At 42.2% G+C, this 18,045-nt stretch overlaps 1 protein-coding gene across 6 annotated transcripts in view; it reads left to right on the top strand.

Annotated features, from left to right (window-relative positions):
• The window catches only part of SMAD2 (SMAD family member 2), a 61,095-nt gene extending 43,286 nt beyond the window's left edge, over positions 1–17,809 (top strand). For 5 of the 6 annotated variants that reach the window (XM_061614103.1, XM_061614064.1, XM_061614074.1 and 2 more), the window contains 7 exons: positions 1,122–1,256; positions 4,275–4,349; positions 6,356–6,409; positions 8,511–8,723; positions 9,113–9,250; positions 9,418–9,562; positions 15,040–17,809. In XM_061614103.1, the coding sequence (XP_061470087.1) occupies positions 1,122–1,256; positions 4,275–4,349; positions 6,356–6,409; positions 8,511–8,723; positions 9,113–9,250; positions 9,418–9,562; positions 15,040–15,163 (884 nt within the window). In that variant the 3' untranslated portion in view covers positions 15,164–17,809. Of the gene's footprint in view, positions 1–1,121; positions 1,257–4,274; positions 4,350–6,355; positions 6,410–8,510; positions 8,724–9,112; positions 9,251–9,417; positions 9,563–11,391; positions 11,441–15,039 lie in introns of those variants that run through there. The other variant, XM_061614112.1, reaches the window with a different exon arrangement.
• The last annotated feature ends 236 nt before the right edge of the window (positions 17,810–18,045 follow it).

The following is an 18,045-nucleotide window of genomic DNA, read 5'->3' as shown; positions in this document are numbered from 1 at the left end:
AAGGCATTGTTTATTGTATTGAATGCATGTGTTTGGCACTTCCCAGTATAGCTTGGAGTTGGAAAATGTTGACATGAATGAATGCTTGCAGCTAGAGCAGCAGAGCTTCTCTCTTTCACAATTGTTTGTTGTCTCTTCCATTGCAGAGGCTCTGAGCAGATCGCAGTATATTCCTCAATGTGTTCAGTAGATTTATATGTAATATGCAATGATTAAAACCCTTGAGAAATACAATTGGCCCCCTCCTTGTTGTCTTCTAGATTGGCTTTACGTTCTTTTTTTAGATTGCTTATGACTGAGGGAGTAGGATATATGCTTTTTTGTTCTTAGTGGCCTGTTTTATTCTCTTTCGGATGGCTTGCTGAAATAAATGTTGCCTGTTATGGTACAATGTATTATAATAATATTGTAAATGCCTTTAGCTGACTTTATCAGATGTATGTAGCCTTGGGAAATACTTTTTTCAAAGGTTGAGAACAAACTTATTTAATAAAGTTAAATAAAAAATAAACACACCCTGCTTGATTCCACGGGGGATCTCACTTGGCAAGCTATCCGTATTAGATATTTGTGGCCTGTCCCCTAAACCATGTTTATCTTGTACTTTTTTCTTAAAACAAACACTGATTTACTAGTATTTAGTCCTTACAGCTAATTGAAATCAGCATTGCGAAACACACCCTGAGGCTGCAATCCTGTGCATGCTTACTTATGACTAAGCCTACTGACCAAAGGCAGGAACAGTGCAATTCTGTGGATGCCTACTCAGAAGTAAGTCCCAAAGTGGGGCTTATTTCTGAGAGCCATAGAATTGCACAGTCCCATGGATGAGGTCATTGCAGATTATTTATTTATTAGATTTATATCCTGCTCTTCCTCCCAAAAGAAGCCCATGTGGTAAACAAATGATAAAACAATTCCAATATAGATGAAAACTGGGATAAAGGTATCTCTTTTGAAAGGCTCATTGAAAGAGGAAGGTCTTCAGTCGGTGCCAAAAAGACAACAGAGATGTCACTTATGTAATATCTAAGAAGAGGTTAACGAGACTGTGCTTGTTTCTAACTTTATAGCAACTCGATACAGTTTCTAACATTTTCTGGGATTTATTTTCCCCCTAGTTCTGCCTCCTGTCCTAGTGCCGCGGCATACAGAGATTCTGACTGAACTTCCACCACTCGATGACTATACTCATTCCATTCCCGAAAACACCAATTTTCCAGCAGGAATTGAACCACAGAGCAATTACATACCAGGTATTCATGCAAAAGCAAATGGCACTGCAGGTGGTCTTCTGCCATCTGAAGGGATGAGACTAATCATGTATAGTACGTACACACACACACCCCCAGCAAATAATATGGGGAGGAGGATTTGGATTCTTCGCAGCAGTTGTATGAGCAGAGGTATCTGTTCGGCCCCAAGCCTTTTCAGCCATCAATGGAATATTTGCCAGGAGTAGAAGCCCATTCCATTAAATCACAATTGATTTTGGCGTTAATGGAACATTTGAGGGCTTCTCCTGATAGATTTTAATGTGTAGGCAGAAGTACATGCTAACGTCTGTTTGTTAGTTCTTATTCTTCCAAATCTAGTTCAAGGTGGCTTTTATCGGCTTTGTCTCTTAGCTATGAGATGTGAAAGAGCTGTGCCCCAAGTACCCAGTAATTTACTTGTGCTACGTGATCTTAAAGGTTCACAGTTTTAGTCTCTTACAGATTATACAGCCATGAGAGTAGCTGTATACTATAATCAGTTTGGATTTTTCACATTCCGCCATGTTAAATTGAAAATACCCCCCATGCCATTTTGCTGCTTCCCATAAGTTCATTTCAAAACAAAATCTTACAACACTTAATCCTGAACGCAGAGGATTGTTACGCAAGCGTTTCTAAGTTTTCATGGTGATACACAAAAACTCAGAGAGAATCCAGAGTTCAAAGTCTAAAACAAGAGTAAAACAATCCAGATCCCTGTTGACCCCTGTTGTCAGTGGGTCTCATAATTTGTTGAAATTAATTAAAAATCAGCCATGTTCACAGAGTTCCTGTAATCCAATTACTGACCTTGTCCCATACTCTGACTATCATCTTCTGCAGTTTAAAAGTAAAAAAAAAAGCCTGCCTGATTTTTAAGTAATTTAAGAAAATTAACATTAGAGTCTGTGATAATGCAGGCATGCTCGGTAAGAACCAACTGTCAATGTTCTAAAAACTAGACTAACAGCCGTTGGGCTTGGCTAATCAAGGGGCCACACCCACACCAAACATTTATTCCACTTTAAACAGTCATGGCTCCCCCCAGAGAATCCTGGAAAGTGTAGTTTGTGAAAGGTGCTGAGAGTTGTAAGTAAACTCCTTTTCCCTTGATGGAGCTCCAGTGGCTAGAGTGGTTTAACAGTCAGCCCTCTTCCCAGAGAATTCTGGTGATTGTAGATCTGTGAGGGGGATGGAGTGTCTCCTAGCAACCTGCAGCACCCTTCACAAACTACACTTCCCAGGATTCTTTGGGGGAAGCCATGACTGTTTAATTCTGTGTGGATGTGGCCAGGGATAGTTTTGGCTTACATTTGGGTGGGAGACTACATGTGACTGCTGTAGAATAAAAAGGTGGGGGGAAACCCCCAAAATAACAATACTGTTAACAATGTTTTCCTTTTGGAAAAGAAACTTTCCCTCTGCCCAGTGCCCACCCACCCACCCAATCTCCTCCCCTCCCTCCTTCTTCCTTCTTCCCCTTTGTAGGACAGTACAATATCTCAGAGAGGAGGTCAAGTCTCCTCCTCCCCTGGTGCATTCACTATAGCTGCCCAGTTTCCCTGCTTTTTAAAGTTTGGTAGAAATATCTGTTGTACATTCTTAAACCTCAAGGTTTTTTTTTTTGCCTACTAGTGAAAATTAAATAGGCCAGCTAGAGGCACATAGGGTCTAAACTATGGAAACAAATCCCATGTGTCCTAATTGCAATTGGGCACACTTGGACTCATTTTTCTTAACCTATACAGCTTTTTTTTTTTTAAAGTTGTCATACACCCACAAAGCAATCCTAAGTACAGGAATACCTTGCATTAACGTACTCAATGGGACCAGAGTGAGTACGTAAACCGAAAATGTCCTTAAAGTGAAGCACTACCTTTTAAAACTTTTTTCCCCTCTCCTTCATGCGGAGCCTCAAAGCCCTGCGCTAAAGCCTCTGCTGCTGCACTGCTGCACCTCTCAGCTGATCACGATCGTGCCTCCCAGCTGATTTGCGGTGGCGCGATCGCATCTATTTCCACCCCCACGCACCATTAAGTGTCCGTAAGTGTGAAGCAAGTGTACGTAAACAGGGGCATGGTGGAGTATGGAGTATGTCCGTAAAAGCGAGTGTACGTTAAGTGAGGGTCCATATAGCGGGGTATTCCTGTATAGGAGGCTGGCAGAAGTTAAGTCAGCTGAAGTTAAACAACCATAAGTTACCCTAATTACAAACTCTTTTCTGGGTCAGGCACTGGCAGAGGCAAAATAAGCCTTTGAAATACCTTCACTTTGACCTTCACCACTCTTTTTGACCGTGTAAGTTCTGCTGGGTTTCTAGGTCACGTGACTGAGCTGAAAGAGGTTTGGAATAGGTTTAAGTTTCTCCTTGCCCCGCCATGGCCCCACCACTGCTTTTTGAGGACATAGGCCAGCATAAGCTCCACCAGCTGAGCCAGCATAGCCTTAGTTGAGTTGGGATGAGGGAGTCACAGTAGCATAGCTGAAGCTGAGCTGGGACAACCCAAGATCCGCCTATTCCAAACTTGCTCATCCCGGTGGATCTTGGGTTTGAATTGTGCTGTTTAGTCTGATCCACAGAAGCTCTCATCTAGGACCAGAACCCATTGGTTAAGTTAGCTGGTATCTGCCTTGCTCTGTCATGGAGTAAAAGTAGATCCTGAAGAGAGTGGTTGTAATCTAGTCCTATTAGTTGGGCACCTTGCCTGGCCAGTTTTTCAGTAAACTGAACTGGAAATCTGTGCATTCACAGAGTAGAGGAGTCATACTGCTTGACTTTGGACTGTGGGTGGGGAGAAGGAAAAATGCAGATGGCTGGCTGGTCTTATTCCTTTCCTGTCTTGTAAATTTCTAAGAGACAGTGACATTAGTGAGATTCATTGTATTTTATAAAATGAAGGTTGCGTGTGTTCTTTATTCTGCAAACATGAAGGTAAAATGAATTTTAATGTGCTCACATTGTACATGATGCTGAGAGAATCCCTTGTTTTAATGACTCATCAACTGTACTTTTGATAGAAACACCACCGCCTGGCTATATCAGTGAAGATGGAGAAACAAGTGACCAGCAGTTGAACCAAAGCATGGATACAGGTAATAGTCTTCATTTTTACTGCATGCTCAACTTAAAGACTTTTATGAAAACACTTTAATGGCACCTTTTCACAGTTCAAGGTGTGCAGTTCAGACACTCACATTGAAAATGGAAATGGACTGCCTTCAAGTCAATCCCGACTAATGGCGACCCTGTGAACAGGGTTTTCATGGTAAGTGGTATTCAGAGGGGGTTACCATTGCCTTCCTCTGAGGCTGGGAGGCAGTGACTGGCCCAAGGTCACCCAGTGAGCTTCATGGCTATGTGGGGATTCGAACCCTGGTCTCCCAGGTCGTATTCCAACATCTTAACCACTACACCACACTGTACTCGCATAACAAAACAAAATCTAATTGTGTTTCAACAATAAAGTAACGATCTGGGATTCAGCCTTAAAGCACGCTGGCAGCCAGTGTAGTTCTTGGGAAATTGGCCAAATGTGTCCCCGCTTCCCAATTTATCAGTTGAGAGATGAGCAGCAGCATTTTGCGCTAGCTGCAGCTTCCATGGTCTTGCATTGTCTTGTGTTGAGGACTTGATAGTAGTAAAATCAAGAGGTTACAGAAGCATGGATCAGTGTGACAAGTTCCTTTCTCTCTAAGAAAGGGGTGAAGCCTTTGCAGTTACTGCAGTTATCAAAAGGCTTACTCTGCGCACTGCCTCTTTCAACCCCAAGGCGTGCATGGAGGCCAGAAGTAGGGCAAGTGTGTCATATGCAGCCTTTAGAGCGCAACCCGGTGTTAAACAGGACTATGCTGTAGAAGCTGAGGCTTAATCTCTGTAGAACCAGTAGCTCGTTTAAGATTTGAAGGGAGTGAGTCATCTGCACAACTTTGTCCTTGCAGCAGGAAGGAGGCAGGTCTGGGGACCCAATTCTGATATAAAAACAAACCATTGTTAGTTGAACCAGTACAAGCCTGATTTGGTAACCTGACTTGTTAACAGACTGTGTAGTTTGAATGAAGCACAGTTTGCCAAGTTTGGATGCAGCAAAAAAACTCCTGCAATCCACTCTAAACCAGGAACAAGCCCTGGTATGACAATGGTTTGTTACGTCTGAACTAGGCAGACTTTAGCCTCTGCAAATAATTAGGCAAAGCCTCTGATTGCCAGTCTAGCTCAAATCCTCTTGCCTTTCTTAATACTATGCCAGAGGTTTTACATATAAGCAAGGGCAAAACTTTAAATATCAGCATGGGTTTAGCATCCAGGATTAAAATGGAGAGGCTGTGGTTGGTGAGTGGTAAAGGCACTGTGGTCATAAATGTTCACAGAGACACTCTGCTGTGTGTTGAATGTGGGTCATTGCTTAAATGTGCAAGTCTTGAAATGTGTCAGAGGCATGGATTGTATTGTGTGCAGATCAAAGAGCAGTGTTTTGTCATAGGACTAACCTTGCAATGTTTTTTATTTGTGGAGGGCTTATGTGATGGCAAAAGCACAGATTAACAGCCTGTTTGATAGTGCTATGTGTACATTTTCTCTGTGTCCCCTGCCCTGTTCTCATAACCTTGGGTGGTTGTTTTTTTTTTGCTACTCCTGATTAGGGGTAGGTTTAAGCTGTGAGCCCAGCCAACTTTACTGAAGGAACTGTGAGGTTCTGTTCCCTTTCAGGGATGATAGCTCTGCAGCTTGGTCCCTCCCTCCCAAGCTCCAAACCTGGGTATTTCTCAGTCTTTATAATGTAGAAACAATATACACTCTGCATATGGCAGTGAGGTTCCTGACAATTGTTAAAGTGCTAATATCTTAAACAGTCAAAAAAGCAAAAGCTGGGCTTACTTTTCACAGCATTCTTTTTACAGTTGGACAGTAGCTATATTAGAACATATTCAGAGTAAATCTAACATATACCTGTTGTATTAAAAACAGACCCCAGGATCCCCAAATCACTGTTTGTACAGCATCAAAATGTAATCTTATCATGTGGAGAAACATCCCCCCCCCGGTCATAATCACTAAAGTATTTTTTGTTGTAAAGTAACATTTTTGATTAACTCCACAGGATCTCCAGCAGAGCTGTCTCCCAGTACGCTCTCTCCTGTCAATCACAGCCTGGGTAAGCTGTAAACATTTTTCTCTACTAAATGAGGTAAATGTGTTTGCATTACAACCAAACCCTTGTTTAGGAAGGGGGAACTCTATCCACGCAGAAGGGGGGTTATGACAAGGGATAAGTGGATGGCACAGGTTGGCACTTCAGTCCAAGACACCATTTTGGGAGGCTAACTCTCCAAGCTTTGGCAGCCTGTGTTCATTATAGAATCTAGATTCTCAAACGGTGGGACCAGCCCTCCAGGAGATACAGAATATAGGGAGGGTACAGATTTCAGAGAAGGAGGATCTTGTAATGGGTACCACTCTCCATTCCCCAAGAAGAGCAGCTGCTTTCTAGGAGGGGATCAGTTGTTTTGACTGAATACCAGTGTTGGAGTAATGTCCCATCCATGGATCCTTGTACATAGTAGTGGGGCATGTACAGATGCATATATACATGCACACCCATACAAACTAGTGGTTGAACATATGTACTAGAACAGGCTAATGCTGGGAAAAACAGAAGGGAGTAGAAAAAGAGGAAGGCCAAATAAGAGATGGATTGATTTCATAAAGGAAGCCACAGACCTGAACTTACAAGATCTGAACAGGGTGGTTCATGACCGATGCTCTTGGAGGTCGCTGATTCATAGGGTCGCCATAAGTCGTAATTGACTTGAAGGCACATAACAACAACAAAAACAACTAGAACAGGCAACAAAGATCGTTGTGCATTTGCTTAATTTATCTAAGCATTTATACATCACTTTTAAGATAGACCTCACAAAATTATTTACATAAAATTATTAAAACAATAAGCATCAATAAAAATTGCAATTAAACAAAGACAGGCAACTGCTCATCGTTGAAGAAGCTCTTTGCGCTTCTCTGTTCTTTTCAGGAACCCCTTTGGCAGTTAGAAAAGGGGGGGCATCCTTGGGAGCTCAGTAGTGGCAGCTCACAAAGCTGGTCCTGCGTCTCCTCCTTTATCTTCCTAAACTGCTGAGAAGCCATCTGGGCATTAGGTAGCATATAAATTAAAAAGAAGAATACTATATAGAATGGCTTTTGGACACATCCTTGAAGACTAAAATAACGACAATACTTAAAACGTTTAAATAGCCCTTTCTGAGAAATTTGAAGGTGCTTTGCATTCTTTCTCGGCAACCCTTTGAATAATCCTGCATGCTAAGTCCGTATTAGCCATATCCTAGACGGGAGAGCTGGGGCTGGGAGGGCCTTGCTTGGTGAGTTCAGGGTTGGGGTGAGATTTGCCCCAGGGGTTGTGCTGTTCATAGCTCAGTCACTTAGCCACTCTGCTTCATTGATTTCCCTCCCCCCTGTCTTTCTTTGCTGTGTCTCTGGGATGTTTATGAAGGCATATCCTTCTGTTAGCACGGTCTTTGCAAGCAGTCCCTGGGCTGTGCAGTACCATGTCACTTTTCTTGTAGAAATAATCTGTCCATTGATAAATGCAAAGGAAAGAATTGCCTGATTTTAGTCCTTGGCCTAGTTGGGGAAGTGAAATGGTGGGGGAGGAGCAAACATTATTTGCTCCGAGTCTTTTTAGGTTGGTCTGTTAACGCCACACTGTATACTTGCAGTTACATGTATACCTGCAGAATGTCTATAGAGTTCCCTGAAAACTGTGCACTGTTGAACAAATATCCAGTTAATTCATCATCTTGTATTAATATTTTTCTGATGGTTGGTTTGATGTTTTAGAAACCTTTAAACTTGAATATTACAGTGTTAGAAGTAATGAAATGATATATCATGGAATCATTCTTCAGATCATGGGAAACATGCGACGTAGAGATGGCTGAAGGCATATCATGAAGCATGTCTCATATAGTACAAGGTGTAGCGTGCTGGATTTAAAGCGTTTGGCCACACCAAGCATTCCAGACAAGAATGTGCCTTCAATTCTGTCTCTGTGAAGGAAGCCAGTGAAGGAAGCTGCATCAACCATATTGTGCAACCATAATCTAACTAAAGGCAAGAGAATAGCCTAGTTTAAGGAACATAACTAGAGGATGGTAGCCATGACTAGCTAACTATTGCCAAAGATGTAGAAGTATAATATGTGTTAACTACAAGAATTCTTCCTGTTTTCCTTCCAGACTTGCAGCCAGTTACCTATTCCGAACCTGCTTTTTGGTGTTCTATAGCATATTATGAATTAAATCAGAGAGTGGGAGAAACTTTCCATGCGTCGCAGCCTTCACTTACTGTAGATGGCTTTACGGATCCATCAAACTCTGAAAGATTCTGCCTAGGCTTGCTCTCCAACGTTAATAGAAATGCCACTGTGGAAATGACAAGACGGCACATAGGTAGATGCTTCTAGCCCCAAATTCAGCTGTTTACCTGCTTCCTTCATCTGCTGAAAAATAGTTCATTGTTCTGCATTCTTTTTTAATTAATTGATCCTACTTTGTTATTTCTTCATCTAAGTAAGAGCAGTATGATAGGTCACTTATGCAGTGGCTGAACTCTACGTTTATAACGTCATTTGGGCCTGCAGAACTGCTAATGATACATATTAAAACATACAAAGAATGAGCAGAGAACTAACTGAGCGGCAGCAGCATCCCAGATGCTAACTAGAAGAGCACAAGCATCCAGAAAATAAATAAATAATCAGAGCTTGCGTAAATGAGACGGTTTCATTTGCTGGGGTGTCGGGTTTTGTAGACTTCAACTGTACTGTTTTTTTTTCTAGGAAGGGGAGTGCGTCTGTATTACATCGGAGGAGAAGTTTTCGCTGAGTGCCTAAGCGATAGTGCAATCTTTGTTCAGAGCCCCAATTGTAATCAAAGATATGGCTGGCATCCTGCAACCGTGTGCAAAATCCCACCAGGTAAGATGTGTATAACCGACAGAGACCCATTATTTCAGTGTATTAAAAAAGTATTTGCCTTGCTGTAATGTCTTAGGAAAACCTGTTTTTAAAAGAAGTGGGGCATTGAATCATTCAAATATTAAGGTAACTTAGTGGTAATGATAATTCTTTTCTTTTTTTGGTAGGCTGCAACCTGAAGATCTTTAATAACCAGGAATTTGCTGCTCTTCTGGCTCAGTCTGTGAATCAGGGCTTTGAAGCCGTGTATCAGCTAACTCGAATGTGTACCATAAGGATGAGTTTTGTAAAAGGATGGGGAGCTGAATACAGGTACATAGTAGTTTCCTCTCTTTGTTAGCAGAACTGCCTTGCAGCTGGGGTGTAATTGCAGGTTCGTATGTGATTGCAGGTCTGAACGTCCCATGTACAAATTAGCCTATCAGTGTAACAATCGAACATTTACTGCTGCTTTAAAAACAAACAAACAAGAAACCAGCTGCTCTGTAGATAGCTTCAAACTATGTTCCAGGGTACCCAAGGGCTCCTCGGTAGCTTATTGAGAGTTGTCAATGAGTGCAATGCGCTATACATGAGGATGCCCTTGAAAACTGTCCAGAAGCTGCAGCTAGTGTAGAATGTGGCTGCCAGGTTGGTGTGTGGGGCAGCCCAAGGGATCATGTGTCACTGGAAAGCACTGTGTTGGCTGCCAGGCTTAATTCAAGATGTTACTGCTAGTGTACAAAGCCTTAAACTGCTTGGGACACAAGTACCTAAAAGATTGCCACCTCAGTCCTTAGGATTGGCAGGGGAGGCCCTGCTGTACATACTGCTCCTTGGTGCTGCCAACAACAGGGCCGGCTTGGTAGTAGTTTGTTTATTATTTACTATTCAGATTTGCATGCTGCTTTTCCATATAAATCTGCTCAAAGCGGCTCCCCACTTATGAAATGCCCTCCCCGTCTCCCTCCTCATTAACATTCAGGAGGAATTTTCAAACATTCCTGTTCACTCAGGCATTAGAAGACTGAAATATATTGTCCCTCACGACCTTGAAATTATTGAGCTATGAAGATACTTGATTGTTTTTAAATATATTTTTTAAAATATTGGAATTGTTTTTGCTGTTTGGTGCGCTGTGCTCCTTTGAGAAGAAGCCTGGGGTAGAAATTTAATAAATTAAATTAAAAATCAGTAATGGTAGAGAAGCTTCTCAGAGACTACTACAGGGGATGAGAAACTTGGTTCATGCCAGGAAACATTGAGACCCATCAGGCTTGACCAGCACCTTGCATGAACTGAGAGCAGGGTGTTTTCCAGAGCTCACTATCTTCTACAATATCCAAAGGTCCATCAATTTAAAATGTATTATTATTATCATAAAAATGTATAAATGCTTCACAGCATAAAGCCAGCAAAGCGATGTACAAGATAAAAAGAATAAATTGCACAAACGCAAGCTCTAAAAACAATAAAATCAATTCAACAAACTCTAGAAACAATAAAACCACACAATGTCCAAAATCAACAAAGCAATTTCATCAGATACAAAACTGATATTCCATAATTCACTTGGTTACACCTCAGGGAAAGCCTTCCTGAACAAAAATGTCTTCAGTAGGCACCTAAACATCATCATTCTTGGTGTCTGTCTGGTAAATGATCCCAGAGAGCTGGAGCTGCAACACTAAAAGCCTGATTGCTGGTACAGACTAAGCGCACCTCTGGACATGTGGCATTCCCAGCAGTGCCCCATCTGAGGAGGGCAGTTGCTGGACAGGGATATATTGGATGTTAAAAGGGTAAACTGAAGAACCTGCAAAGGCCTTCAGTGGCGCCCCCAGCAGGTAGCCCACAATTTTAGCTTTTAAAAAAAATGTTTTAAAGTAACTCTCTAGCCCTCCTAGAAAGAAAGTTATGCAGCAACATGTGCAGGTACCCTTCTTAGCAACTTATGTGAAATGAGCCAGCCTAGCTACTCCATCCTGTCAATGTTAGTAACCAATGAGTGAAGTCAGAGCTGTGATATAAGAGAGTTGTTTTGACACCAGGCAGTAGGAATCCCTGAGGCCCTAAAGAGCTGCTATTTCCCCATCCCTTTTAGCCCACTTTTCCTGTTTATGCCTTTTCCCCTCTAGTCCTTGTTTCCTCTTTCCCCCTAGCAACCAGCATCCTCCTAGTCCTGAGTTCACCTGAGATCAGGTACCACCTAGAAGTTGTTTTCTGCAAATACTACTAACACAATAAGTGTGGGTGAATGTTAAAGAACTCCCCCTCCCCAAAAAAAAGACAAATGTGAAACTTTTCAGAGAGGCTTAGGCATGTCTCCTGTTTTGCCGCAACTAAAGACCAGAGACTCATTAAGAATTCACTGTATAGTTAACTTACAGTTCGGTGGCATTCATGTCTAAGTCTCTTTGTGTTTAATGGGGCTTACTTCTAGATAAGTGGGTACAGGATGGCAGCATTAGCTTTGGTTTAGGATTGGCACGGGGGAAAACAGAGTTCTTATGCTTTTAATTTCTGCCTGACATACAGATGTTAAACGGTTCAAGCTTTTTCTAATATGGAAATATAATTAAGGGAAAAGCGTCGCCTTGACTGCTCTCTAATTTTGTATTATGCCACACTCCCCATGGCAGCTATTTTGCGACTAGTGACCCCAGCACTCTCTCAAAATTTGAAATGGGCCCTCTGGTCCAAAAAGGTAGTGACAAAATGAGTATCTTGCTGGCCTATGTACAACTTGAGCCTTCTCTTCCTACCCCCACCCGCACCTCCAAATGTATGATTCACCCAATGTGCCCTTTTCTCCATACAGTCAGTCTGATCATCTTAGATATGCATTTGTTTGGACAGACATGCCAGTCAAGTCTGTGGTAAAAGTCATCTTTAGGAAGATGATATAGTGGAACTTAAATGGGGTGGAAATGGGGGACAGTTGCATTTAATCTTTAACATTATTAAATCTTTACCTTTGGATTGTGTGATACTGCATCATCGTTTTAAAATTGGTTCACTGAATTTCTTAAAGGATGAGGTTGTAAGCTGGAGCCAAACAATGTGTTCTTTAAATTTTCCTTCCTCTGCAACACTAATTAGAAAGGAGTAACTTCCAAAGTTTGTTATTAAGAACTCTGACGCTATGCCAGGGGTTCTCTACCCTGATTGATGTATCTTTTGTAAGCTTGAAATATAATAAAATGAACCTGTAAAATAATATGGAACCCTGACTGCCGGCAGGGGGCTTAATGGCAGTTAGATTTCTGGAAGTGAGCAGGGGCTTGAATCTTTCATTGACACAAACCAGTATTTCCCCCTCTTCCTACCACTATTTTTTGGGGAGGATTTAATCAAAGCTGACATAGTGAGGTGGCTTTACATGGGCCTAGATAATAAAATTGCTTACTAATTCAACTTGAGCAGCTTTTCCAGATACTGTCAAGGCCAAGGCGAATGGCAGATTTTTTTCTTCTTCTTAACAGGTCTGTGGAAAAAGAACAAATCCACTTTGGCTCCAAATCATGTTGAATATTTGACACAATTAAATAAAATGGAACACCTTTTTGATAATGGCAATTGACCTAAACAAAGTTGTCATGTTCTTTATTATATGTGAAACCCGAAATGTTTTGATGCTCCATTATACAGAGGTTGTGGCTATTTGTTTTCTTCTGGCCTTGCCACCCAAAGCTGTTCCTCAGTATATGCTAACCATCGTTAAATCCAGTCTGGCAGATTCCAAATCTGCAGAAAGAATGCCGATTTACAGCAGTGGATTGTTTGGATCCAGAAAGAACCCTTTCCCCTTTCCTGTATTGCTGTCCCAATATTTCATTCTGTTTTTCTCTCCAACCATTTCATCATCCTGTGATGAGAGGTGCATCGTCCTTAGCTTTGAGCTTGAGTGGGGGGAAGGGGTAATGCAGCTTTGGGACGGCTCCATTCCCTGCTTCCCCTCTTCAGAGAGGGTTTTGGACTGGCCGTCCGAGGTGCTTCTAATGCCTTAGCCAGCCAGCACAAAACCAAGCCCCAGACTTGGTGGGCAGGGTTTGGCGGACCACTTCTTCCCTCCTCTTAAGACGTGGATGCACACTGATTAATCCACTTTGTAAAATAGCCACGTGTGATTACAGCGTGGAGGATTCGTGTTGGGCTTAATCTGTGGCCACAAGTCCATGGCAGAATGATGTAAGAATTTTCTTGAGGTAAAGTGGACTGATAAGCTTTTTGCTTTGGCTGTGTGTAATACCACTTTTGGAGTTGGGTAATCTTCCTCCCTTTGTACGCCCCCCCCCTCCCTGGCATGTTGCTGATGTCAGATTTGCAAAAGCTGATTTAAATTACAATAGACTCAGTAACATTTTGGGGACTTCAGTAGAGAGTTCCAGAACTATCCAGTATAATCCATCATTATGTCTTCTGGTTTCATAAGTCTACTTTGTGAACCCATGTTTGGTTTGAGAGGATCCTGTCTCTGAAGGAGTTGGATGACCTTAAAGTCCTTGCATCCTGTCCACTTTTGACTGGATGTTTGCAAAAGTAGATGGATGTTACAGGTGTGCATTTAATTTGGATGAAATCTGAAATGAAGCAGGGTGCTTCAGGGGGATTTTTGGCTTGTTAGAGATAAAGCAAGATCTCTGAGGTGATGTGACTCATGGTGAGGAGCCTTGAAACACTCTGCTGGGCCTCAGCAATCCAGGTGTAAAAAAGCTGGAAACAAGCGTCTGAGAAGAAAATCAATGTCTCTAAGCTTCCCATAACAGCATAACACCACTTGGGAGCATCTTAATGGGGAGAGCACAGAGGGAGAGCTCCATTGTGATTGACTGGACCATCCCATAGTTTGAGGGAATAATTTTGCTTGCAAATGAATCCCTTTTAGCCCCCCTCCCCTCGCCATCATCTGTAAAGGCGTCTGGCACACCCCCCCTGGACATACTTGTCTGCAATTTGACATGGTTTATTATCCAGAAGTACCTCTGCCACTTCTGTAATTTTCAGACCAGTTTTCCACAAACAGTAGGACATTAAGTGATTCTCTTTTGACTCACCTAAAAACTGTAACGGCTGCTCTTGCAGGAAAATCACTGCAGCTTTCCTGAAATTTGGCAGGATTCTTACCCTCAGAGGATGTGACCTTGCCTGCATTGCTCCATCCAGTTCCACCCAAAGATTTAAAAAGTTATAGAAGTTTCTCCTTTTTTGAAAACAACAACTAACTTTTAAGATGGCCAACACAAAAGTTGCTGAACCTATTTATAGTTTGGCATTATCCACTCTGGAGGGGCTAGTATGCTTGAAATTTTAATTTACTCCTGTCAAAAGGAGGGAAAGATATCCCTGTGTTTTGCTTTGTCGAATAGTGAATTGTGGAAGGGAAGAGACAAAACAGACTTTAAAGGCCCTGAAACCAAACAGGGCAGCCTACAAAGCACTTGGATGGGTCCAAACAGAATCTTTGTGGTTGATGCACGCTCTAGTAAATGTACCTGTTTTTATTCAATTGCAATGTTGATTTTTTCCCCTTTGAAAAGAATGGGTTGTTTTTACAATGGCATTCTGTGGCTGGAAGCCGTCAAGAACTGTTGCCAGTTAGCAGCCAAAAGCCAACAAAGGAATGGACAGTGGCACCTATAGTGACTGACTTGCCATTGGGTCACCTGTGAGGGGGTTGAGGCAGTGGGTCATCATCTCTTGTGACCTTAAAGTGTCCCTACAAGCAAGCTAATTGTTGACCAGAGATCAAGCCCTTGTATGCTGGCTTCACAATATGTTTCATTCCCCCCCTTTTTTCCCCCTTTCAGGCGACAAACGGTAACAAGCACTCCATGTTGGATTGAGCTTCACCTGAACGGGCCTCTACAGTGGTTGGATAAAGTATTGACTCAGATGGGCTCCCCATCAGTGCGCTGTTCCAGCATGTCGTAAAGCTCCTTCTCATTACTTGAGGGCTTAAAATACAAAGTCTGGGCAACAGACTTAAATCTTAACAGCTCGTCTGTCGTAGTAACTCGTGTGTGGTCTCCATGAACTGTTTCCTATCCAAAACATTCAGAGAGAGAGAAAGAGAGTGAGAGCACTTGAGGGTCTCGTCAATTTTAAAGCACCTTGTGGATTTTGTTTCCTATACTCTGATACTAGATGAAAAGTTAGTGTATAGAAACACCTTCTTCTGAAGGAGGGAGGGACATTTTAAAGACTTTAATGGTGTTTTTATTGGGTATATATAAATTGAGTGTCCTAAAGGTTTACCAATAACATGGATGGTTCAGTTAATGTATCATGGACCCCCCATTTGGCACCATTCTGCTGTCCCGAGTTTTAATTTCCATTGATGTGCAGAGCAATTTGACTCAGGCAGCCATCTCTTAAAAAGCCCAAGTTCTTGCTTCTCTATATTTTTTATATTTTTATATATAAATATATATGCAGGCTTTCCGCTGTCCTATAACAGAATTTATGCAGAAAAGCTTCTCCTCCCCCCCTCCCCTAACTATTCCAAGTGTACTAGCTGTCACCTTAAACCCCTCTTTGGAGTGGGAGAGATACTTGGGTTTCATCTCTTGAAATCTTGAGTGTTGAGTATGCTTAACAGGCCTGAAATGTACAATGTAATTTTGCATTCCCCCCCCTTCTCTCCCAAAATCATGCTTAGAAAATAGTTCCTTCCTTCCTTTGCCCATCTGGGGAAATGGCATCTGTTGCCGGCGATGGGTGCTTTGATGCTGCTGGCCCTGAGGTCCAGCTTGCCCCTTTGTGTTTGAAGATGTGGTGGGAGATGCACCAATAAGCCACTGAAGCTGTAACATAGTGCAGCCTCTTGGCAACAGTTAAGAGATCGCAAGCAGACTGCGGGTTACGCTTTCCTCCCTTTACCCTTAATGATGGTTAATTACAATGGAATCGACGTTAACTTGTCAGTGGCGTCTTCTTAACCTTGGTTTCAAATTCTGGTTAAGAGGAACATCAGGAAAGCTTTAACCTTACCTAACAGCGCTACTGTGGTGATGCTTAACTGGGGGGAGGGAGGGTGGGGGATAGAGACCTGGGTGGAAGGGGGGGAGGCCCTGCTTCCAATCTCTTAACTGTCTGCACCAGCCCTCTGTCTGAAGTGTTGCCAGATCTTCAACGCTGGGTCTGCAGTGCATGCATGCACGCAGCTATTGTAAAATAAGTCTTTAGCAAGGAAGCCAAGAGCAGTTCCTGAATCTCTCTTCTCCAAGAAGGACATGTACATTGCTGATTCATCATCACCTTCGTGTGGATGAATGCTCACATTCAAAGAAGTGCCTGTGTTTTTCAGAAGTAACAGGCGAAGCAGCTTGTAAGATGTTGATGATCGTTTTGCATCTTGAAACCCTTCATAAGAACCTTCAGTTATCCATGTAGCCGGGATGAGTATGTGGAATGCGGAAGTTGAACTCTACTCCCTTGGACTCAGCATTTTTTTAAGGTTGCCAGGGTGCAATCGAGAGACTTGTCTGAATCACTTTTAAATCGATTGAAGAAGTGGGGGAGACAACTCTGGCTTCTTCCCCCCCCCAAAAAAATTCCCTTTCTTTGTCCTTTTACCTGCCGTCACCTGGTGTAGCAGGAGTCCATATGTGCCAGGCAGCAGTTTGAGTCAGAGTAGAAGGAACTTGGGTGGCAGAAGCCACACCATCCTTATATCCTGCTTCACTGATAGATTTTTTAAAGATAACAGTCTAAATCTCCCAAGTTTACAATCTAAAAGTATTTCCCTCGCTCCCACACAGTGAAATGTACCTTCCACAAGGGTTTGAACATAAAACTTGACCAGGCTTACTGGGCTAGTCAGATCAAAATCGTGTGGCTTTGCTTAATAAGCCTCCGTGATGGAAGGGGTAGATCTTGCGCAGTAGTTCTGCATACTCCCCAAGCTGGGTGTTGTGACCAGCCAAAAAAAGAAGACTCCCTGTAGTACATGTTATTGTGAACCCTTGGACACTACATCTGAATCTTGCTTTAAGAAATATTTTGAATTATATTCTACAGATACGTCTGGGTTGGGTAAGGGTTGGGAAACTGTATAGAAGGGTTATTCTGACTTGAAAAGGTATACATCTTACTAACAATCTTGTGATCTAGCTGTCTGTCATCCTCTTGTTATTGTGGCAGTAGCAGGATTGCCTTTTTTGTCTGTTTTCTTTCCTTCTCCTTCCCTCCCCCCGCCCCACCCCAAATTGTTTATTTGCACTAGTATTGTACTTTGTAAGTACACCTAGTGACAACTTCAGCTTTGAGAACAAACGTGGCCAGTGTTAAGCTTTGTAATCAGCTGACTGAACTGAAGAAGACAGTGGATATTTTTAATGCCATAATAAATAGGGCATAGGAGCAATACCAAAAAAAAAAAAAAATCAAGCCTGGGGTTGGGTGGGTGGAATCAAAGTGGGCTGGACAATATAAAAGAATTGGCGAAGCAGTTACCAATTTGTGTAGTTTTACCAGTAGCACAGTGTATTGGTAGAACTTGTGAACCTAAGAAATAAGCTTTCATGCGTGTTGCATTTGCCTAATATGTGAATACACTAATAAAAAATTTAATTCTCACCATGGTTTGTTTGAATGGCTATGCAGCAACACTGTTCAGGCCTCGTTTGTTTAGAGGGGAGCCTTATATACCAGTGGTAAATTTCACAGGTCCTGGATCCAAAACTGTGTGACAAGTTCTGCATGCCTATGGGAGTCTGAAATAATGATGATGATAAAATTTTATTTAGCAGACGCCCATCTGTCCGACTGAACGGACACTCTGGGCGACGTACAATATAAAATACAATATAAAA

Source organism: Rhineura floridana, chromosome 1 (genome assembly GCF_030035675.1).
Source record: "Rhineura floridana isolate rRhiFlo1 chromosome 1, rRhiFlo1.hap2, whole genome shotgun sequence".
NCBI lineage: Eukaryota > Metazoa > Chordata > Lepidosauria > Squamata > Rhineuridae > Rhineura > Rhineura floridana.
Note: the sequence above shows the minus strand (reverse complement) of the source record. Positions and strands in the feature narration are given on the sequence as shown.